Genomic DNA, 25,048 nt, shown 5'->3' with positions numbered 1-25,048 from the left:
TTAGGCTGAGCATAAACTTGTTTTTCTATATCAAATACAATTATTTTTAGTTATAAATGCAGATAAAAACAGTTTTTCTTTAAAAATATATGTAAGTTTTACCAGCATATTTTTATACAAAACGCTAAATCATCATCAAATTAAAAATTACTCTTTACAAATATTTAATGTAATAATAATATAATCTATAAAACTTTAAAGGTTGCGAACATGGTCTTGTCCGTAACAACTAGGCACAATACTACTTATGCATTGTTTTGTTAATTTTTTCTAAGAAAAATTACAAATTTGTAAACTAAGCTGGAGATGTTTTTATATAACAAAATTTATAAAACTACTTGATAAACTACACTACAAGTTTTCATATTTAGGCCTAAATTCAACATTAACTTATTGAAAATTACTTTGAATTATGCTACAAGTTTTCATGTACTGAAACTATTTATTTATATCTAATAACAATATATGTTCTAATTTACAAATTTATTTATGACCAGTTTTGTTTTTTTTTAATTGTGACCTTGTAAACAATTATTTGACAAGAGCTCATTAAAAACAAAAGTAAATTAGCAAGTTTAACATTTAAACAAGTTTTTTCTCAGTAAACTGAGCAGCATTTTATATTAGAAACAAAAAGCTGTTTATATTAATCATAAAAGCATCTGAAAAATTTATACATAAGTTTTTATTTATTATAATTTAAACAAAAACCACAAACCTCTGGTATACCAGATCCTATTGCATATGGGGCGAAAGTTTTAATAAGACAAGCAGCTAAACCAGAAAAAAATAGGCCGAATAAGATGTATAATGCCCAATTTACAATAAATTGATTCTGAAAGATATACTTATTACTAAAATTTAAAAACAAAACTTATAACACTTTTTTTACATAACTCTAATAGTTTCAAAGCAATAAATTTAATAAATAGTTTAAAAGTAAGTATAAGCCGAACTTAAAAATCAAAACTAGTACAGTGTTTATTCACTTATCCGGACATGTTGGGCTAGATTTTGTAAACATGTCCGGATAACCATTTTTCCGGATATGAACAAAAACAAAGTTTTCATAAAATAATATAACTGCTGTATTTTATGCAATACATAAAAAACTATAAAATACTTTGGCACATTGTTTTTTACCATTTTACAAACTTCTAGTTTAATTTCAATGATTAGGGTAATTAACTTTTTTATTTTTTGATGTTTTGTCCATTTCTAAAATCTGGTATGTTAAGTGTGCCAAGCTAAGCTTGTATAACTAATTAAAAAATAACAAAAAAAATTGTTGTGCACTTTATCTTAAACAAAAAGTGTTTTAATTAAAAACTTTTATAACATAGTTTGAACTAAACATCAAACATAAAAGAATTGTTATATATTCATTTTCTAAAATAACATAAAACTTAATCAACTATCAAAAAAATGTTATGAGTTTAAATAAAAAACTTAAAGTCATATTTTAAATAACATTGTTTAAAAATTTATTTTAAACTGACTTACTTTATATATAAACTTATATAAACAAACTATACAAAGGTTTTTATATGTTTTGAATTTTTGAAAACAATATACAAAGATCTCTACTCAGGATCTACTTTGATTGAAACTTAGTTTACTAATTAAAGTTCTAAAAGAATAAACTATACATAGGTTTTTAATAACTAAACTAATTTTGAGCAAAGTTTGAATGAAAGCTTAAGTTGTAGTATTACATAATAATAATGAACTAAATTGCAGAATTTTTAAAATCCTTTAAAATTTTCTTACAGCATGAAAGCTTAAATATTTGCATCACACAAAAGTGTTTGTATTTAATATTGAAAGTTTTTTCAATTTTTTTCTGGATTGAAATTGTCCGGATAAGTGAGCGTTTTAATAAGTGAAGTTTGGATAAGTGAACAAGCACTGTATTGGTATACAAAGTTTTATACTGTTTTAGTTTAACTAATTAAAGTATAAAACTTTAATGCATTTTTTATTTTTTACTTCAACACATCTTTACTAATTTTATTTAAGAGTTAATATGTTTACTTAAAAACTTAATTATGTTAAGAGGTGAGACTAGCTTTTATTGTATTAATCCGAAGACAGATTAAACTTTAAACAATCTTAAGCAAAATTAAAATAAAGCAGTTTTTGTACATTTAGTTTGAGTAAGACATATTTTTTATTCAAATGTATTAGAAAATTTTTCTAAAATACTTGCTACTTAAAAAACTATACTAATATATTATAGATCAATTTAAAAATGTAAACTGTTTTTAAGGTACAGGAGTGTCCAAAAATGTTTAAATAATTTAACTATGGCTATTAAATAAACGCTCGGATAATAACTAAAAGTGAGTTTTTCAGAACATAAAATTTTAATTAATCTCTGAGTTTTAGTATGTTTTTTAAATGTTCCTAGACAAACTTATGAGCAGCAATTTCTAATTGTAATTTTTTTTTGAAATTAAAAGTTTATTTTTTAAGTTAGAGTTTATAAACTTTTGTGAAATCCTCATTCCAATTTTATAAAAATAATGACTAATTTTTTAAAGTGTAAATATAAAAAATTTACAAACAAAAAACAAAAGAGCCATATGTTTTTGTTTATTTTTTAAAATTAACGTATTTTATTTAAAAATTTAAACAGACAGATTTTTATTTTACAATGATTAAACTGATAAATTTTAAAACAATTGCTCAACAGTTTTTATGTGATGATTTATTTTAAGTATAATAGTAGTTTATTCTTGTATTTTTAGTTTCCACCTTACATAAGGAACCTATGATACTTATAATTTTATGTACGTTTTACTTTCTAGCTAACAATAAAAGTTCTTGACTTAAATATAAGGAGAATGATCAATTCAAAATTTAAATTTTATTAACAATACAATTTTTCACTCGTTTGATTAGGTTCAAGAGAGTGAAACCTTGTATTCTAATTAAAATTTAAAATTTTGAATTGAAACTTTTAATTTTGATAAACTTGTATTTCAAAGTTACTTTGAATTTAAAAAACATAAAAAGCAACTGGTAGCTTAGTTATAATTCAGAAATAAGACATAAAAATTATTTACATCCCCATGCCCTTAGTATTGTACAATTTTTTTTTAAAGGTTTTACTTAAACTTAAAAAAAAAAGGTTGAAGTAAAAGAAAGTTAAGGTCATGTTTTTACAAGTTGATCTTATTTTATTGAGTTTTTTCTAAGCTTGAAGATGCTTTTTATTGTTTTACAAAACTCAAATTATTTTTTAAGATATGACTAGTCAAAATCGGGCCGCATAATAGGTTCCCTATGGGAAGGGAAAACTAAAACACCAAAAAAAAAATTTTATCAAAAATCTATCTCCTCTTACAATTTTCAAGCAATCTTCTTCAAACTTTCACAGTCTAATCTTTATACAATAACAAAAAAGCTTTAATTTGGAATAAAAAAAAAATTGTAAAAAATTTTTTTTTTTTGAAAAAAAAAACACTTTTTTATTATTTGTAATATCTTTTTTTTACATTATTAAAATTCATAAGTAACGTTTTTTCCTTTTAATATAAGGAACATTTCCTGAAAATTTGAAGGAAGAGATAGATTATTATTGAATTTTTAAGTTTCCGAGAAAACTGACTCCAAAAAATTTGCGGTCCATACGTTTTTATCGGAAACTTTTTACAAAAAAATAAAATATCTCAAAATTTGAATGATATTTTTGAATTCTATAAAGATAGGCTTGTAGTTTGTAGTTAAAGCTTTCATATAAAAGCAAAGTTTATTTTTGTAAAAAATTGTTGGACCCCCCCTATGGCCTTAATTAATTAGTTTTTTAAAACATCAATAATAACTTTTATATTTATACAATCTTTAGCAAAATATTTTAAATCAAATTATCCTTTAAAAATGTTGTATTGATTAAAAGATAATTTAATTTAACAAAATATAGATATACTATATTATCTAAAAACAAGGAGCTTTGTCTTTAAACTACATTGCATCTTTTAAATCTATAAATTTTAAACCTTTTCTCTGACACCCATCAAAGACGCCCAAGTATTCCACTCTGGACAAGAAGAATTAGTATGTGGTACTACTGTTGAATCCCAACAGCAAGATTCTTTGTTTAAGTAGAAACCACTGGAGCACACTCCTAATTTAAAATCAGATAGCCACTTAGTTACAATGTCTATTTTAGCAGCAAAAGCACCTGTGTATAAAGTTTTCTATAAACAAAAAATAACTAAACAGTAAGTATAAAAAAAAAATTGTAATTTGTTTTTCCAGAACAAGTTAACTACATAAGTGAAATCAAGACATAACAAGCTTTAGTACATCAAATCAAATATAGTGAAATATATAAAATCATAAAATATAACTTCAGTATTTTTTTGTACTAAGGTGATTGTATACAAAAAAATCTTATATACAGGGTTGCCAATTATTATTGACAAATTTTCTCCAAGTTTTCAAAATTTCCTCCAGGTTTTTAAAAGTACACATTTTTGGGTCTACTTTTAGTTTAAAGTTAAGTTTAAGGTAAGAAACTGTGTTAAATAGTATAAAAGCATTAAAATGATACTGTAAAGCTATTTTAAATGTGTTTTTTGTAAAAAAAATATTTTGATGATGACAAAAAAAATTTATCTATATGATAGATTTTTTGTGTCAAACCAAAATTTTATTACTGAACATGTTAAAGTTGTTAAAAATTCCAGGTTTTTTAGCCTAAAATGTTAAATTCAAGGTTTTTCCAGATTTCCAGGTTTTTTGGCAACCCTATATGTATATAGTAAGTATATCTAAAATAAAAACAAACACTGCTCTGTGTACATTTCAAGTTAAATATATGGCCACAATTTTATCGTTAAAAACAATGAAGTTAGACTTGATCTGCTTTATTTCTAGAGCATCAAGCACTATAAAACCAAATTTAAAAAACAGATCATAACACTAACCTACTAACTATTCAAAATTCTAATTTATTTAGACAAATTTAAAAAAAAATTATAATTCTATTAAAACTTTATTTTTTAAGCATTCAACTTTTCTGTAAAAAAATATTGTCTATAATAATCAGTTTTGATAGTATACTTTAAACCTTAAAAATTAGCTCTAACACATTAGATCTCATTTAATTTAAATAAAAAATTTTGAGATTTCAAAAGGTCTAATGTAACTAGTCAATCAAATTGTGTTGACAGTTTGAAAAATTTTAAGACTTTTGTTTGTTGTGTTGTAAATAAGTTTTTGATTACGACAACTTTTAAATTAAAATTGTTGATAAATATTTTAAATATAATATAATGTTAATATATTATATAATAATTTAAACTATGTGTTAGTTCTAAGCAGGAGTTCAGCACTCCACTTAGATACTCTATCTAAAAAATATATTTTTAACTATTCCTAATTTAGTTCCTTAAGCTATATTTCAAAATCAAAACAGTTAAAAAAAAATTTATTAATTGCGATATACCAATACTCAAAAAAACATAACAAATACAACCCTTCTAACTACAGACCTGTATTTAAAACGAGGCTGAAGTTTGATAGACATTTAAATATAAGATTTTTAACACATAAATTTTTTTTTACTTACAGTCATTACCGCACTTTAAAACCGCTCGTACTTAATTTAAATAAATAAAACTCTAGAACCTTGTTCCATGTGCGTAGAACTACGTGATCAACTAAGTAATTTAACTTTTTACTATAAAAAATGAAACAGTTACGGTACCCCGAAAAATACCAGAAATAATAATGAAAAAACTAGTAAACACACTTTAAAACCGCTCGTAGTTACATTAGAGCAATGAAACTCTAGAACCTTGTTCCATGTGCGTAGAACTACGTGATCAAAAAAAAAATTAACTTTCTACTATAAAAAATAAAATAGTTATGGTACGCCGAAAAATATCAAATTTATTATTAAAAAAATAGACGAAGCCTAGTAAACACACTTTAAAACCGCTCGTACTTACATTAGAACAATGAAACTCTAGAACCTTGTTCCATATGCGTAGAACTACGTGATCAACTAAGTAATTTAACTTTTTACTATAATAAACAAAAATTTTATGGTACGCCGAAAAATATCGAATTTATTATTAAAAAAATAGACGAAGCTTAGTAAACACACTTTAAAACTGCTCGTACTTACATTAGAACAATGAAACTCTAGAACCTTGTTCCATGTGCGTAGAACTACGTGATCAAAAAAAAATTACTTTCTACTATAATAAACAATATAGTTACATTTCGCCGAAAAATATCGAATTTATTATAAAAAAAATAGACGAAGCTTAGTAAACACACTTTAAAACTGCTCGTACTTACATTAGAACAATGAAACTCTAGAACCTTGTTCCATGTGCGTAGAACTACGTAATCAAAAAAAAAAAATTAACTTCCTACTATAAAAAATAAAATAGTTATGGTACGCCGAAAAATATCAAATTTATTATTAAAAAAATAGACGAAGCCTAGTAAACACACTTTAAAACCGCTCGTACTTACATTAGAGCAATGAAATTCTACAACTTGTTCCATGTGCGTAGAACTACGTGATCAACTAAGTAATTTAACTTTTTACTATAATAAACAAAATTTTTATGGTACGCCGAAAAATATCGAATTTATTATTAAAAAAATAGACGAAGCTTAGTAAACACACTTTAAAACCGCTCGTACTTACTTTAGAGCAATAAATTCTAGAACCTTGTTCCATGTGCGTATAACTACGTGATCAACTAAGTAATTTAACTTTTTACTATAATAAACCAAGTAGTTACGGTACGCCGAAAAATATCAAATTTATTATTAAAAAAATAGACGAAGCTTAGTAAACACACTTTAAAAACGCTCGTACTTACATTAGAACAATGAAACTCTAGAACCTTGTTCCATGTGCGTAGAACTACGTGATTAAAAAAAATTAACTATCTACTATAAAAAATAAAATAGTTATGGTACGTCGAAAAATATCAAATTTATTTATAAAAAAATAGACGAAGCTTAGTAAACACACTTTAAAACCGCTCGTACTTACATTAGAGCAATGAAACTCTAGAACCTTGTTCCATGTGCGTAGAACTACGTGATCACCTACGTAATTTAACTTTCTACTATAAAAAATAAAATTGTTACGGTACGCCGAAAAATATCAAACTTATTACTAAAAAAATAGACGAAGCTTAGTAAACACACTTTAAAACCGCTCGTAATTACATTAGAACAATGAAATTCTAGAACCTTGTTCCATGTGCGTAGAACTACGTGATCAAAAAAAAAATTAACTTCCTACTATTAAAAAAAAATAGTTATTGTACGCCGAAAAATATCAAATTTATTATTAAAAAAATAGACGAAGCCTAGTAAACACACTTTAAAACCGCTCGTACTTACATTAGAGCAATGAAATTCTACAACCTTGTTCCATGTGCGTAGAACTACGTGATCAAAAAAAAAACACTTTCTACTATAAAAATAAAATAGTTATGGTACGCCGAAAAATATCGAATTTATTATTAAAAAATAGACGAAGCCTAGTAAACACACTTTAAAACCGCTCGTACTTACATTAGAGCAATGAAACTCTAGAACCTTGTTCCATGTGCGTAGAACTACGTGATCAACTAAGTAATTTAACTTTTTACTATAATAAACAAAATAGTTACGGTACGCCGAAAAATATCAAATTTATTATTAAAAAAATAGACGAAGCTTAGTAAATACACTTTAAAACTGCTCGTAATTACATTAGAACAATGAAGTTCTAGAACCTTGTTCCATGTGCGTAGAACTACGTGATCAAAAAAAAATTAACTTTATACTATAAAAAATAAGATAGTTATGGTACGCCGAAAAATATCAAATTTATTATTAAAAAAATAGACGAAGCCTAGTAAACACACTTTAAAACCGCTCGTACTTACATTAGAGCAATGAAATTCTACAACCTTGTTCCATGTGCGTAGAACTACGTGATCAACTAAGTAATTTAAATTTTTACTATAATAAACAAAATTTTATTGTACGCCGAAAAATATCGAATTTATTACTAAAAAAATAGACGAAGCTTAGTAAACACACTTTAAAACTGCTCGTACTTACATTAGAACAATGAAACTCTAGAACCTTGTTCCATGTGCGTAGAACTACGTGATCAAAAAAAATAACTTTCTACTATAAAAAATAAAATAGTTATGGTACGCCAAAAAATATCGAATTTATTATTAAAAAAATAGACGAAGCTTAGTAAACACACTTTAAAACTGCTCGTACTTACATTAGAACAATGAAACTCTAGAACCTTGTTCCATGTGCGTAGAACTACTTGATCAACTAAGTAATTTAACTTTTTACTATAATAAACAAAATTCTTGTGGTACGCCGAAAAATATCGAATTTATTATTTAGAAATAGACGAAGCTTAGTAAACACACTTTAAAACCGCTCGTACTTACATAAGAACAATGAAAATCTAGAACCTTGTTCCATGTGCGTAGAACTACGTGATCAAAAAAAATTAACTTTCTACTATAATAAACAAAATAGTTATGGTAGGTACGCCGAAAAATATCGAATTTATTATTAAAAAAATAGACGAAACTTTGTAAACACACTTTAAAACTGCTCGTACTTACATTAGAACAATGAAACTCTAGAACCTTGTTCCATGTGCGTAGAACTACGCGATCAACTAAGTAATTTAACTCTTTACTATAAAAAATGAAACAGTTACGGTACCCCGAAAAATACCAGAAATAATAATGAAAAACCTAGTAAACACACTTTAAAACCGCTCGTAGTTACATAGAGCAATAAAACTCTAGAACCTTGTTCCATGTGCGTAGAACTACGTGATCAACTACGTAATTTAACTCTTTACTATAAAAAATGAAACAGTTATGGTACGCCGAAAAATATCGAATTTATTATTAAAAAAATAGACGAAGCTTAGTAAACACACTTTAAAACCGCTCGTACTTACATTAGAACAATGAAACTCCAGAACCATTTTATACTAATGCTTCTTCAGCGTAATCATACAGTTCTTTGTTCGTGTGCATTAATTTTAGTATTTTTTAAGTTAATTATGCGTTAATATTTATTGCATACATATATACATCTTCTTACTTTTTTTCATAAATAATTTTAAAGAGATGATATTAAACAACTTGATGCAAAATCTTCAAATATATATATTTGTACTAATGCTGCTTCAGCGTAATTATACAGTTCTTTGTTCGTGTGCATTAATTTTAGTGTTTTTTAAGTTCATTATGAGTAAATATTTATTGCATATATATATGTTCTAACTTTTTTTCAAAGTTAATTTGATACTAAAAGTTGTTAAAAAACTTATTAAACAAATCTTCAAACATATATTTTTGTACTAATGCTTCTTCAGCGTAAACATACAGTTCTTTGTTCGTGTGCATTAATTTTAGTATTTTTTGAGTTCATTATGTGTTAATATTTATCGCATATATATATGTTCTTTTTTTTTTCAAAGTTATTTTAAAACTAAAAGTTGTTAAAAACGTTATTGACCAAATCTTCAAATTTGTTTTTGTACCAATGCTTCTTTAGCCTAATCATACAGTCCTTATTCGTGTACATTGATAAAATAATATTTAATTACTTTGTTGTATGTGTATTAAAATAAATAGATTGTAACTTTAATTGGAATATTTAAGTGCTTTTGAATGTACCGTAACTATTTTATATTTTATAGTAGTAAGTTAAATCTTTTTTATTACGTAGTTCTACACACATGGAACAAGGTTCTAGAGTTTCATTGTTCTAATTAAAGTACGAGCGGTTTTAGAGTGTGTTTACTATGCTTCTTATATTTTTTCATTATTATTTTAGGTATTTACGGGATATCGTAACTATTTTATTTTTTATAGTAGACAGTTAATTTTTTTTTTTGATTACATAGTTCTAAGCAAATGGAACAAGGTTCTAGAGTTTCAATGATTTAATTTCAGTACGAGCTGTTTTAAAGTGTGTTTACTAGATTTTTCATTTTAATTTCTGGTATTTACGGGGTACCTTAACTATTTTATTTTTTATAGTAAAAAGTTAATTTTTTTTTGATCACGTAGTTCTACGCACATGGAACAAGGTTCTAGAGTTTCATTGTTTTAATGTAAGTACGAGCAGTTATAAAGTGTGTTTAATAAGCTTCGTCTATTTTTTTAATAATAAATTATGATATTTTTCGGCGTACCATAACTATTTTATTTTTTATAGTAGAAAGTTATTTTTTTTTTTTGATCACGTAGTTCTACGCACATGGAACAAGGTTCTAGAGTTTCATTGTTCTAATGTAAGTACGAGCGGTTTTAAAGTGTGTTTACTAAGCTTCGTCTATTTTTTTATAAATAAATTTGATATTTTTCGGCGTACCATAACTATTTTATTTTTTATAGTAGAAAGTTAATTTTTTTTTTTGATTACGTAGTTCTACGCACATGGAACAAGGTTCTAGAGTTTCATTGTTCTAATGTAAGTACGACTGGTTTTAAAGTGTGTTTACTAGGCTTCGTCTATTTTTTTAATAATAAATTCGATATTTTTCGGCGTACCATAACTATTTTATTTTTTATAGTAGAAAATTAAATTTTTTTTGATCACGCAGTTCTACGCACATGGAACAAGGTTCTAGAGTTTCATTGTTCTAATGTAAGTACGAGCGGTTTTAAAGTGTGTTTACTAAGCTTTGTCTATTTTTTTAATAATAAATTTGATATTTTTCGGCGTACCATAACTATTTTATTTTTTATAGTAGAAAGTTTATTTTTTTTGATCACGTAGTTCTACGCACGTGGAACAAGGTTCTAGAGTTTCATTGCTCTAATGTAACTACAAGCGGTTTTAAAGTGTGTTTACTAGGTTTTTCATTATTATTTTTGATATTTTTTGGCGTACCATAACTATTTTATTTTTTATAGTAAAAAGTTAAATTACTTAGTTGATCACGTAGTTCTACGCACATGGAACAAGGTTCTAGAGTTTTATTGATTTAAATTAAGTACGAGCGGTTTTAAAGTGCGGTAATGACTGTAAGTAAAAAATTGGAATGTGTTAAAAATCTTATATTTAAATGTCTATCAAACTTCAGCTTCGTATATTTAAACCTTTTTTTAGTTTTTTTGATAAAATTTCTAGAATATATATTTTTTACCTGTTCTGACAGATTTTTTTTCTTACTGCAAGAAAAATTTCTTTAAATTTGAGGTAATTATCTTAAAAACCTAGGAGGAGGTAGATTTATAGTGGTTTTTATTCATTTTAGTTTAAATATTCACTTCCCATAAGAAACCTATTGTACTCTCTGACTGTAACTAGCTATACCTCAAAAATTAATTTGAATTTTTTAAATCTGTAAAAAGTAACTTGTACCTTAGTTAAAGCTCAACAAAATAAAATAAAGACGTGAAAAAAAAAACCTCCCATTATGACCTTAATCTCATCAATTAACTGAGTGAAACATTATTTTATAAAAAAAAAATTTAAATTATTAAACTTATATATCACTTAACATTTAATAGTTTTTTTTTTTTTTGAAGTAAAAACGATACCTGCAGCAAGTCCAACAAGTATCACTACAAGCCACCCTGACCATTTTTCATGACATTTTTTCACTTTATTTATTAAAGACTCTCTCATTTTATTTGTAATTTGTCTTTGTCTCAAACGATTTTTTGACATTTCTCTAAGCCAGTCAATTGTGTAGAAGTCATCATATGCTCCTAGAAAGATGTTTTATTCATACCTTAACTATTTTTTAAAAAGTTAAGTACAAACCCAAAGTTTCATCTTTAGTTTCATCTAAAGCTTCTAATAAATATGTTGATGAGTTTGACCTCTTTGATATATTCCTTTCCATTTTTAATATTTAACTTTTTCTGGTGTTTATAAAGTGTTATTTAAAAGTTTTTCAAATTTTAAAGTGTGCATGAATTTTTTTTATTATTAACAGAAAATTTAGAAAAAATTTAAACTTTTTTCAAACTGAATACTGTACAAAATAAAAGTTAAAACTTTTTTTTATAACTAATTTTAAAAGACTTAAATCAATTTCTATTTATAATTACAACTAAACCATAAAATAAAACATTTAATAAAATTATTAACAATTTTGATCAAGAGTGCACTGCCTTTTTTTTGATAATCTACAGTTGACATTTTTAAAGTAAGAGGAGCAACTGTATTAAACTAGATAAAACAACCATAACTTATAAATGTAACTTAATTTTTATATATATCACAACAACCTTCCTTTATGACTATATTAATTGACTTCTTCAATATTTGGTTCTAATTTCAAAAGATCCTATCTTAAATTTTCATAAAACTTTACATAATAAATAAGATAAAAGTTGTAACTAAGGGGGATTCCCTACAAACAATTTATAATATAAGCTATAGTAGTTGAGGTAGTGTAGGCTCAGAGGCATAAAAAAAATTTAAATCATTAATTACAGCTTTTTTATCACTTTAAGAATAGGAAAGCTAAAGTTACAAATTATAGCTAATTTTTTTCTCATATTTTAAATTTTATTAAATTTCATAAGTTAATCTTTATTACTTATGTTGTAATAAATTTACTATTATGGTAAACTACATAAGTTTTAATTTACAATGTACTTTATATTTTAACACCTTGTTTGTAAAATTAAAACAGTTAATAATAATATTTTTCCACATTACCTATTACTTTTATTAAATAACAAAATTTAAGTTCTTCTTACGTAATTTTATAGCTTAAATCTTTGAAAAAAAGAATAGAACAACTTTATAAGTATAAAACAATTTTCTTCTATAGCTTTACCTTTTATTCAAAAATATTATTTATTGAATATTATTTTTTACTTTAATTTTTTTTTTAAGTTAGATAAACAAATTCTATAAGATACAACGAACTTAAATGTTTAAATATCTTTATTAAAGAATAAAAGTTAGAAACAACATTGTTAGAGAAGTAATTGTAGTTTATTGTACAGTAACCTCTCGCTTAATTACGCACATTGTGTCCACAGAAAAAGTGCGTAAAGACGTGAGAGATCGTAAAGAAACGAGAGGTACCAAATATACTTACTATAATGGCTGTTTTTTATATTGATTCTAGTTATAAGCAGACTGGGAACTTTCCCACTTTTAATAATTTGTTTACTTTATTTATAAATTTGAAAACAAAAGATAAAACTATACATATTTAAAAAAAAAGGTTTTAAATTTATGTAAAATAATAATACTTGTAGAATAAATTTACTAATTTAAACAACAAATAGATTTTTGCTTTATATTTGTTTATATGTGACTTATTTGATACTTAACATTTATATTCTATTCTACTTCGCGAATTCAATTTATAATTAAGTATTTTTTTACAATTAAGAAATGGTATGGTGTCTATATTAAAATTTGTTTCTATAGTCTTTAAAAATTTTTCGCCTTTAGTGCTGTAATAGATTTCTTCTTTTAAACAAAAATATATAAAGTATAAGAAAAATATTTAATAAAAATTGTTTATGTTACTAAAAGTTTTTTAATTAGACCTTTGCCCACATAAGGATAAACTTCTCTTACATTGTATTAAAATATTATCTATTATCTTATATTAAACTAAATGTTTATCAATAAGTAAAGGAACATAAGTTTACAAAGTCTAAAGATATAAAGAGGTGAATTAGCATTTAAAAGCATATTTTAAATTAGAAATATACAATAAACCTATTTTGTGCAATATTAAAAAGAATTAATATTTTTTTTTTTTGAATTTTTTAGAATTCTAAAATGCGTAACTAAACGAGAGTGTGTAACTTCACGAGTGCGTAAAGATCCGAGAGGTTACTGTACATTAAAATAAATTTTGTTTCGTGCATGCTTTTTTCACAAATTAGACTTGTAAACTAGTAGGCTAAATTTTTCTTAAGAAATAACTACATAGTATAAGTTAGGGGCTATAATATAAATCAAAGGTCTTAATGATGAAATTAAAAAGATTTTTGATTCAAATCATTTTTAATATCTTCAGAATGAGAAAACCAATCTTAGATAAAAATAAATTATTTTAGCTATTTTGTAAAAGTTTATTTATCTTTAAGGTTAAAAAATTTCTACTGCTCGGGATTTTTTGGCAGTATTTTCTAATTTACGGCGATTTTTACAATTCAAGGGCTCAGCTCAGGTTGTAGAGCAGGGGTCGGCAAACTGCGGCCCGCGGGCCAATTGCGGCCCGCGAAGGGTAAATCTGCGGCCCGCGAGCACGCTATTTTTTTGAATGGAATGCGGCCCGCGAAAGAAAATTTCGTGGCCCGCGAGTATGTAAATGTGGCCCGCTGAACAAAAATATATTTCAAGTTGAATTTTTTCGGTAATTCGATTTAATTTGATTAGTTTGGTTTAAGTCTTTGTATAATATTTAAAAATAATTAGAAGAAATTACTGCTTTAGTTTGAAAATGTGAAAAATACAGATTAGTATTCTAACAAGATATTTGTCTCAGTTTCATAATAACTTCTTTTTAACAACAGCAAGTAATTATTTGAAAAAAGAATGTAAAGAGTTCTCGGATTTAATAAATTATTTAATAAATAGGTATTATATATCTAAACTAAATGCAAATGTTTTTCATTTTGTACAAAAGTAATGCACAGTAATTAACTAAAGTGTCATTTTTTTATAGTTTAAATATTCTTTTTCAATATTTTTTATACCTAAGTTTCCTTTATAGATTTTTTATTTGTAAATGTTATATTTTAGTGTAAAAACTTTTAACATAACATAGTAATAAGAAATAAGGTTTATTTGATTTTTGTTTTGACACATTTTAATTTTTTAAAAGTTTTCTCTGCACTTTGAATTAATTTCTATGCACACTAACTTAAAAAGATGCTCATACTTTAAACTACTTTTTATTTAATACTTTAGTTAGTTAAAGTTTAGTTTATGCTTAGTTTTCTAACATTGTTGTTTCTACATGTAATATCTAAATTGTACACAGACGTTTAAAACAATATGACATAAATCTAGATATTTTTGGTTAGGTACACATTTTATTTTTCAAACATTTTTTTTGTCAAACTTTTTATGCCTTGTATATCAATACACACAATAGCTGTTTTTTTGAGCTACCTATTTAATATAAACTAGATTTAGGGATGGTAAGTTTATTAAGTTTGTACATTGTTAACCAAAATAGTTCAAATTCAAGCAAATAAACAACTAAACATTGTCACACACTCAGACTATCACTATTTGAAGACTTTAAATCTTACGCCAACTAAGTCATTTTTTAAGTTTTTGGCTAGAATTGCTTTTTGTATACAAAAATATCAGGAATGTTTTTGTTGACTCAGGCTGGCTTTTTTGCTTGAAAGAGTGGCAAATTAAACTTATGATGTATGTTTTGCTCAATCCACAGTGTTAGTTTGAGCTAAAAAATATGTTAAATTTTAAGTCTTGCAGCTAATATAATTTAAAATGCTATTTAAATTATTGTGTACATTTAAGTGTGAACAATCAGTATAGCCAAAAAACTTGAATCCCGGAAAAGCTTTGAATTTGAAAACTTATGCTTAAAAGTTCTGGAAAAAAACTTGAATTTGAGAATTTTTGAAAAAACCTGGAATTTCAAACAATTTTTACATGTAAAGTAATAAAATTTCGATTTGACACAAAAAACTTACCAAATAAATATTTTTCTATTAGAAAATATATTAAAGTAGCGTTCTCAGTATTTTTTAATATTGATATATTTGTTAAGACATTTTTTCAATTTAAATTAAACTTTCTACTAAAAATAAAAGAAGGAATTGTACTTTCAAAAACTTTGTTTTGGTGCATTGCACCTTTACTTGTAAAATTTTACCGATTGTTGTGCTTCGCTTTGAAACTAAACCAAGAAATTCTACTAAAATGTCAAAGTTAGTAAAAACATCTCTAATAAAATTTCTCATGAGCAATAGTTTTTTTGTCAGTGCTCTCATATTAACATATTGATTAAAGTCCTAATTTGATTTATGCGACTATAACCTTAATGCATTTCCTAAACACGACGTCTAGTTGTCATTGAAGAAATAAACAAAAGCTTTTCATTACCGCCAACATAAATTCTTTAGAAAAGTTTTCAATTATAAACGGTATCTCATTTTAACTAATAAATTTTGCTACTTTATAACTTGCCTTAACAATTTTTTCTGATCATTCTGTAGTTACTGAAGATAATCATGTGCTTTATGGAAAAACTGACTTTGGTGATTTTTTTTTATCTTTTTTCGCAATAACTCCTAACTAACGTATTTTTTATTCTTGTAGCTCGTCTTATATTTTACAATTACTATTTTTAAATACAATATTCTTATTTCCGATAAAGAATTGCTAAAATGCTTAAAAAAAATAAGTCTTTTTACTTCGCTAATGACTGAATAGAATTTTATACTTTTGTTAAATTTGTTTAAGAATCTTGTTTGTCCATTCCAGCTGACTTAAATAGTTTTGGCATGTAATTTATTTACTGTTAATAACCTTCGTTATTTCTTTATGTTGTGAACTTTATTTTAACTGGGTTGCTACACAAACAGGCTATTTTAAAAGCTTGAAAACTCAGGTGTGTGTGAAACTTTTATTTCAATCATTTTAAAGAAATCTTTCAATTATCAGAATAGTTTTTATGACTGTAGTGTAGATTACTAATTGTGATTTTTTCTTGTTTTCTTACATTTTGTGTACTTTTTGATAATGATGATATTTTAACTAGGTATTTAAGCTTGATTAACAACTATTTATTAGCTTTTTCAACTTTTAATAAATTTAGGCTGGTTTGATACAACTCAGACATTTTTGCTTTTTAAGTGACAACCATGTAAAATACTAATTATTAATAAGATATTTCATTAAAGTTTTCGAGAATTAATTATGTTAAAAAATTTGTTTTAGATTTTTGGAATACAAACATGTATTAATTTTATTAAGTTAACTTATTAATAAATCTTCCAATGAGTGTAAATTGTTTAACAAGCAAAAACTTTTTTTGAAGTAAATATTCTTAGAAATATGAAAAAAAGGTTGATAATATAACCCATAGATTGTCTTTCAAGTTAGGTTTTTATAAAGAGTTAGGTTGTAAGTGAAATTACAAAAGTATTAAGTTTAACTTATTAAGTGCTTATGAAAGTACATAGTTTATTAACACTTAAGTATATTAGTCAAGGTAAATTCTATTCTAATAAATATTAATAAAAATTGGCATTCTATGTATAGCTAAAAATAATTAAAAAAAATATGGTGAATAAAAGTAAAACCTTTCTTTAGTGTGACTAAAACTAAAACCAAAATATTATTCAAATGTCACTAAAACTAAAACTGCGGCCCGCGAAGACTTTGGAAACTTGAAGTTTGGCCCGCGACCACCAACTGCCTGCCGACCCCTGTTGTAGAGTAAAGAAAAGTTTAGACTAAAACTAATTTTATTTAAAATAATAATAAACAATATTTGAAACTTGATATGGTGAACTTAAATTGAATTTAAACTAAACTAATATTAACTAAACTTTCATAAATTGAACTGTTTATATATCTGGAAAACTATCATAACTATTTATATATTGTTTATTAAACGATAAAAAAAGTGCTCTAAAAGTTTGGTATAAGGACCTGATGTAGATTAATGAACTACAGGAACTGTACAGGAACTGGTGTACTATAATAAATGTTATATCTACAATTGTATCAAAGAAGATGAAGCAAGGGTAATTGATCAACTACAAGCCGGTATTCTTACCACAAAAGTATTTAATTTATGAATAAAGGTTTTTTGATAAGTTAAGACACATGTTGGCTTCCTTTAGTCAGTTAGCTAGATATGTCATATCAACTTTTTGTAAATAACAGGTCTAATTTATTTGACATAAAGTTTTGATGGTTAATATATTTTAATCATATTGGTATGGCTTAAAGTTTTCTAATGATGACTTTGATCCTAGTATAAATATTAAAATTACTTTTGCCAAATTTAAACTACTTAGATACTTAATTTTATAAGATTTTTAAAACCAAGCAAAATCACATGCAAGATTTGCTTAAAAGAACTCTCCAGATACTACAAGCAAGCAGCAACTGCATAAACAGAACAGAACTTGGTAGTTGTAGACATAGGAATAAATTTCTGTTGCTGAACTGGAAAGAAAAAATTAGCTAGAACAACAAATTCTTTAAGAGTAGGGTTTTGATTTTGAATTTTATTTATTTAATTTTTGTAGGTTTTGTATTAGCATTCATTATCGCTAAATATTCCGTTTTAAATTAAATTTCATAAAACTCATTAGTTATAATTTAAACTCATGGATTGTGTGTCACCTTTATCTTTGTCAGTTATTTTGTTCAATTTGATTTGTTTAGCTAATGTTGAAAAGAAACTAAAAGTGAAATTTTTAATCATTTTTCGTCAATTTCGCTTAAATCTAGTTTTGTATCTGTAATCTTATAACATTTTATTGCCAATCTAATTTAATCGATCTAAATAAAATGAAAAACATTTCTCCTTTTCCTTCTCTCTATCTCACTTAGTTAATTTTTGCTTTAATCAAATCCAACTCTATAATTTTAATAGTATTGACAGTTAATCTAACTAATTAAAAAAAATTATCCCCTCTCTCTCTCTTTTATTATTCTTACTTAAATTCTTTTTTACGTATAAAAAGTTATTTTGTATTAATTTTTTGCCTAAAAAATGCATGTTATTGTTTTGTTAAGGCCTGCAGATATTGACAACTGTTGTCTTTTGAAACAGTAGTAGCTTGACAAAATAACCATTTGCACTCAATATTATATAGTATTTTTAATTAATTTAATTACTAATTGCTGAATTTAAAAGACTGTTTTCTAGAACTTTAACTTATATGCGATCCACACTGGCTTTGTTCGAATCTAAGTTATACTTCAATTTTTACATCTAACAAGAAAAAATTTGTAAGTAGTATTTGCAAACAACTGGTTAACAAGGTAATAGCTTTAAGGAATTTGTAGCGCTAAAAATTCTTTAAACAGTATTTTTTATTTTCATATTTTACTAAAACATATTTCAACTGTTTAAAACTAGCTGCAAGATTTTGTAAATATAGAAAATAAGTGCTATTTTTCAGAAAAACTAAAGACCTAAATTTAATTAGGTTATTTTTACGCTAAATAAGTCTAGTAAGCCCTAAATTTTAGAAAGCTAAATTTTTTGTACGAGTCTATATTCTAATAGTTGCTTAATGAGTAATATTTATTAACTTTATCATTTGATTTAAGATAGTTTTTTTCATATGTAACCTCTCGCATCTTTACGCACTCGTGACGTTACGCACTCTCGTTTAGTTACGCATTTTAGAATTCTATTAAATTAAAAAATAAAAATTTTCATTTTTATTAATGTTCCACAAATTAAGTTTGTTGAATATTTTTAATTAAAACATGTTTTTAAATGCTAATTATTATGGCATGAAATTTTATTCTTACTCAAAAAATCCATTAATATATTTTTAATACAATGCTAGACATTTTTATCCTTATGTGGGCAAAGGTAGAATAAAAAAAATTGTAGAAACATAAACAATTTTAATTAAAAACTTTTCTTATATTTTATATATTTTTGTTCAAAAAAAGAAATCCATTACAGCACAAAATGCATATTTTTGTAAAAGCCTATAGAAAATAATTTACTATAGACACCACACCATTCCTTGATTGTAAACAAATGCTTAGTTATAAATTGAATTTGCTAAGTATAATAGAATATAAATGTTAAGTATCAAACAAGTCACTTATAAAAAAAGATAAAATAAAAATTATTTATAATTAATATTAGTAAAATTTTTCTACAAGTATTATTATTTTATATATACTTCATTCCTTTTTTTTACTATATGTATAGTTTTATCTTTTGTTTTCAAATTTATAAATAAAGTAAACAAACTGTTAAAAATGGGAAAGTCCCCAGTCTGCTTTTAACTAAAAGCATTATCATAAAACAGCCATTATACTAAGTATATTTGAACCTCTCGTGTCTTTACGATATCTCGTATATTTACGCATTTTTTCTGTGGACACAATGTGCGTAAATAATCGAGAGGTTACTGTATATCTTACTTGTATGATAAATTTTCTTTGTCTACTGGTAAATGGAACACTAATGGTATGTTTAAAATCATAGCCATTGATTTTATTCAAATTTTTTTTAGAAATTTGATTAATAGTTTTGAGTTTTTTTATTGTTGTCACCAAATAAACAAACATCTATTTAACTATATTACAATATATGATAATGGTAACTAAATTTTTCGATAAAAGATATGACAAAATACTAATCTCAGCAATATTTGTATTATTTTTTACTTGCTGCATATAAATTTAAAGCTCTGTCTAATTTAAATGATTATGTTAACAATTTTCTAAATATATATCTACTCCGCAGACATTTAAAACATAGTTTACAAAAAGAATGTTAATCCTAAACAAGACATTATACTGTATATGTAGTGTATGACTCAATAACCGAACGATTTTTTTCGTTCACCAGGTCCTTGTACCAAGCTTTTAAGCGCTTATATTTTGTCGTTCAATAAACAGTTTATTAATGTTGATAATTAACACTTGCGGTACTTTTTACTAAGTTTTATTTTAAAAAAACCTACTATATCAAACATAAGTTTGTATTAGAAAGTTTTCTCTTTTTGATTATACTTTTAATATTAACATGTAGGTAGATATATACGAAACTTAAATCACCCTTTCAACTTTTATTCTCTATCTTTATGTCAAGATGTATTTAGAACAAACAACAATAAGTTTAGTCTTAGTATTAAAACTATTTTGTTAATTTGAAATGTTATTATTGATTACAAAAAGTTATTGTGCTACTATGTTAAACAAACGGAGAATTAATTTTACATCAAAACCTACACATTTTATAGGATTTTTCTAATAATTTCTAAAGAAAATACTTTTGTTTCTTTAACTTTTACTTTTTAGTTGAGCTTTTTCATTTTTAAGCTTATTTAAGCTTATTATATCTCTTCTAATCTTATTATCTTCTAAGACTCTTCGATTTGCTAGTTTAAAGATTAAACAAAACCATTTGTACCATCAATTGCTCTCTTTTGACATACCAATTTTTCATAGACTTCCTTTAGTTCCTGAAGAAGCGCATCATGTTCTTACTACCGTGGTCTAGAGCAGTGCTTCTGAACCTTTTTCTAGTGGCGGAACCCTTTTCCAAAGTTCAACTTTTCCGTGGATCTCCTAATTTAATTTTACATAAAATGTTTAATATAATATTTCCTGAAAAAAACAAAAGAATTTCAGTAAAAATTAAATTTTTTAGCAAAACTATATCATTGTTAGAAATCATACCAATTGTAATAGTATTAAGTCAAGTCAAACTAAAAGTGCGCCAGAGGCAATAGGTATTTTATGATTCTATAACAAATAAACGAAAACAAACATGATTAATCGCAACGTCATAAAAATGTAAACATTTAGAATTTGTTTTGATTGCTCCTACATTGTTTGCTTTAGTGATAATACTAGTTTTTTCTTGACTTCACTAAAAATAGAAATTCAAAAAATTTGCAAAACTTTGCGCAACCAGGACACCTATTAGTAATGAATACCCATTAAAAGTCCTACCGCTAGATACGCACTAAGCAGATCAATGAATGCTATAATTATATATATGTTTTTTGAAGTCTTATGATTTATGTTTTTTTTTCTTTCAAATTTCTTTTTTAAATTTCGAAAGGCTTCGCGGAACCCCATTTCAGAGGGTGGGTGTCAGAATGACACAGCGACAAAATGACACGGTGCGTCACTTTGGCACGGTGCGTCACTTTGACACGGAGGGTCACTTTGGCACAGCGACAAAATGACACGGTGCGTCACCTTGGCACGGTGCGTCACTTTGGCACGGAGGGTCACTTTGGCACGGCGACAAAATGACACGGTGCTTCACTTTGGCACAGCGACAAAATGACACAGTGCGTCACTTTGGCACAGAGGGTCACTTTGACACAAGGACAAAACGACACGGTGCGTCACTTTGGCACGGAGGGTCACTTTGGCATAGCGACAAAATGACACGGTGCGTCACTTTGGCACGGAGGGTCACTTTGGCACAGCGACAAAACGACACGGTGCGTCACTTTGGCACGGAGGGTCACTTTGGCACAGCGGCAAAATGACACGGTGCGTCTTTTTGGCACAGCGACAAAATGACACGATACGTCACTTTGACACAGCGACAAAATGACACGGTGCGTCACTATAGCATGGATAAACAAACTTTTTCAGTAATATAACTATTAATTGTAAAACTTTCATAGTAATCAGTTAAACAAAAGATTTATTATATTTTTTCCAAACTATAGTAGCTTGATACATTTGAAACTATATATGATACAATGCTTTAAAATTTAAGTCCAAGTATAAAAACAAAAATATTCTTAAGTTTTACTTTTTACGTTTCACAACTTTTCATATTTATGTAATGAATAAAATTTAGTATTTTTTGTTAAACGTTTAATTAATTATTATCAGGAATTGTTATAAAAATTAACTAAGATTTAATTTTATACAGTGTTATTTCGTTGTAAGAATAAGTCATGCGTGTTTTAACTCTAGTTTTTGAAAATACAGAATTTAGCTGCTTTTGTAGTATCTAGCCAGTTATATTAAATATGTTTAATATTTTAACCTAGTAGTTTGTTTAAACATAAAAGTTTTATTATTACTGTTTTTTAAACGACAAAAGGTTATCGCTGGAAAAGTTATACCAAAGAACATTTCAGTTATCGAGTCGTAAATCACTTGCTTTAACAATCTATTACGTGCAGTTAAAAATAAATTTTTTTAAAGTTAAGTCCTAAATTTCCAAAAACATACAAAAAAAAATATTCAACAAAAGTTAATAACTTAGGATGTTTACTTAAAACTCTGTATTGAAAATGTATAATAAACTTGTCTAAAATCAAATAATTAAAATAAACGGTCCTTGAGCCTAAATTTTTGAAAAAGTTAAAAATAGTATTATGAACAGTTGAGAGAAAATTAAGAGTCTGATGCAACCATTCATGCGCATTTATAAATTTATCACTTTTAAGAAAATTAAGCACTAGAGGTTATACAACTTGAGTCCTAACAAATCAAAATTAGTTGTTCTTAAAAATAGTGTATTAAATGTTAAGTTTATCGTCAATTTAGTTAATTCTAATAAAGTTAATACTTCAAGTCTTTTTAATTTTTACAAAACTTTGTAGCCTAAAATATCAAGAATTAAACTTAGAGTATGACAGATATTATAGTATTTTTTTTGCATTTAAGGAATTAAATAGCATTTATACTATTAGTTTTAGTGTTATAACAGTAAGAAAAATTGTACTTTGTTAAAGCAAGTCTACAATAGTCTATTACAAGTGTGTAATAGTGGTTTATTGAGTTTTATCTAAAGAGATGCTTGATGTAAGGAATGTTTTGCTAAAAAAAACTAATTTATTTGCGGTTATTTGTACTTATACTTTTATCTATGCAGTTTTAGTGTTAGGTGCACAATTTTATTTGCGAAAGAGCATTATACTTCTACTTCTAAGTGCACGATATATGTTGCAACTAACAAAAGTCGCATAGAGGCGTAAAATTTCGATCTTTTAAGTCAAGTGCACAATGATTTTTTGAAGATGTTGCTACTAACGTAAATCGTCAGGAAACGCAGTATTTTAGTTCAAAATTGTCAGCTATTAAGTCGTCAAAAGAGCGCAAGTATCACTTTTTTTAAGCATAAAATCGAAAAATAAGAACCGCATTAGAATTTAGAATTACAACAGCAGAAAAGTTGCTTTTGATAACGTCTGAGTTTTAGTTTATAAAACAAATTTTCCTCTGTATTTACATCTACTAGTTTATTGTTTTGATATGCTGAATAATTGATCTAAAATGTAGATTGTATTTTTTAAATCAGAATGTTGCTGAAGTTTAAAAAATAGGTTTATATGAGTTTTTATCTTTTTAGTCGTAAAATGGCAAGTCATTTTTTAATTTTTATTACTCGTATCAAGTTCTAGTACAAAACTGTGTTTAAGTTTTTCCATTCGAAAGAAATCAAAAATAAATTCCCTTTAACTTTGGCAGTCGTATTTTATTTAAAAAGTTGCTGCTTTTGCATCTTTGTGAACTTTGTTTGATACAAATAATTATTTGTCGTTTACTAAGCACAGCTCTTAAGCACACCTTACACCTTGCTACTGCTTAGAAATGAGTATGTTGTTTATAAGTACAACGATGGACAATAGAAGGTATAAACATTACGTGTTTCACTTTATTTTATGAAGTCACAATCAAAAATTCCTGCGGTCTTTGTCTTTAAAGTTAATCAATGTGATTGTTGCTGATTCTACAAAACCGGTTAGAAGACAGGAAACGAAAAGTTTCGTAGAAAAACAAGATCGTTGTCCATACCAATGAAGATTGAAGTTTCACAACAAATTGTTCCCTCCCTTATTTACCACCGTGTCATTTTGTCGCTGTGCTAAAGTGACCCTCCGTGCCAAAGTGACGCACCGTGTCGTTTTGTCGCTGTGCCAAAGTGACCCTCCGTGTCAAAGTGACGCACCGTGTCGTTTTGTCGCTGTGCCAAAGTGACCCTCCGTGTCAAAGTGACGCACTGTGTCGTTTTGTCGCTGTGCCAAAGTGACCCTCTGTGCCAAAGTGACGCACCGTGTCATTTTGTCGCTGTGTCAAAGTGACCCTCTGTGCCAAAGTGACGCATCGTGTCATTTTGTCGCTGTGTCAAAGTGACCCTCTGTGCCAAAGTGACGCACCGTGCCAGAGTGACCCACCGTGTCATTTTGTCGCTGTGCCAAAGTGACGCACTGTGTCATTTTGTCGCCGTGCCAAAGTGACCCTCCGTGCCAAACTGACGCACCGTGCCAAGGTGACGCATCGTGTCATTTTGTCGCTGTGCCAAAGTGACGCACCGTGTCTATTTGACGACCGTGTCATTTTGTCGCTGTGTCATTCTGAC

At 26.4% G+C, this 25,048-nt stretch overlaps 1 protein-coding gene across 1 annotated transcript in view; it reads right to left on the bottom strand.

Annotated features, from left to right (window-relative positions):
• Nucleotides 1–11,899, bottom strand: part of LOC145849707 (H(+)/Cl(-) exchange transporter 5-like) — a 36,229-nt gene extending 24,330 nt beyond the window's left edge. Inside the window, exons 1-4 of the mRNA XM_082954737.1 lie at nt 11,797–11,899; nt 11,571–11,741; nt 4,002–4,186; nt 719–835 (exon numbers count right to left, since the gene is read on the bottom strand). Of these exons, the coding sequence (XP_082810863.1) occupies nt 719–835; nt 4,002–4,186; nt 11,571–11,741; nt 11,797–11,878 (555 nt within the window). The 5' untranslated portion in view covers nt 11,879–11,899. The remainder of the gene's footprint in view (nt 1–718; nt 836–4,001; nt 4,187–11,570; nt 11,742–11,796) is intronic.
• Between the last annotated feature and the right edge of the window lie 13,149 nt (nt 11,900–25,048).

This window comes from Thalia democratica, chromosome 2 (genome assembly GCF_965202585.1).
Source record: "Thalia democratica chromosome 2, ktThaDemo2.hap1.1, whole genome shotgun sequence".
NCBI lineage: Eukaryota > Metazoa > Chordata > Thaliacea > Salpida > Salpidae > Thalia > Thalia democratica.
The sequence above is the reverse complement of the archived record's forward strand: the minus strand, read 5'-3'. Positions and strand labels throughout refer to the sequence as shown.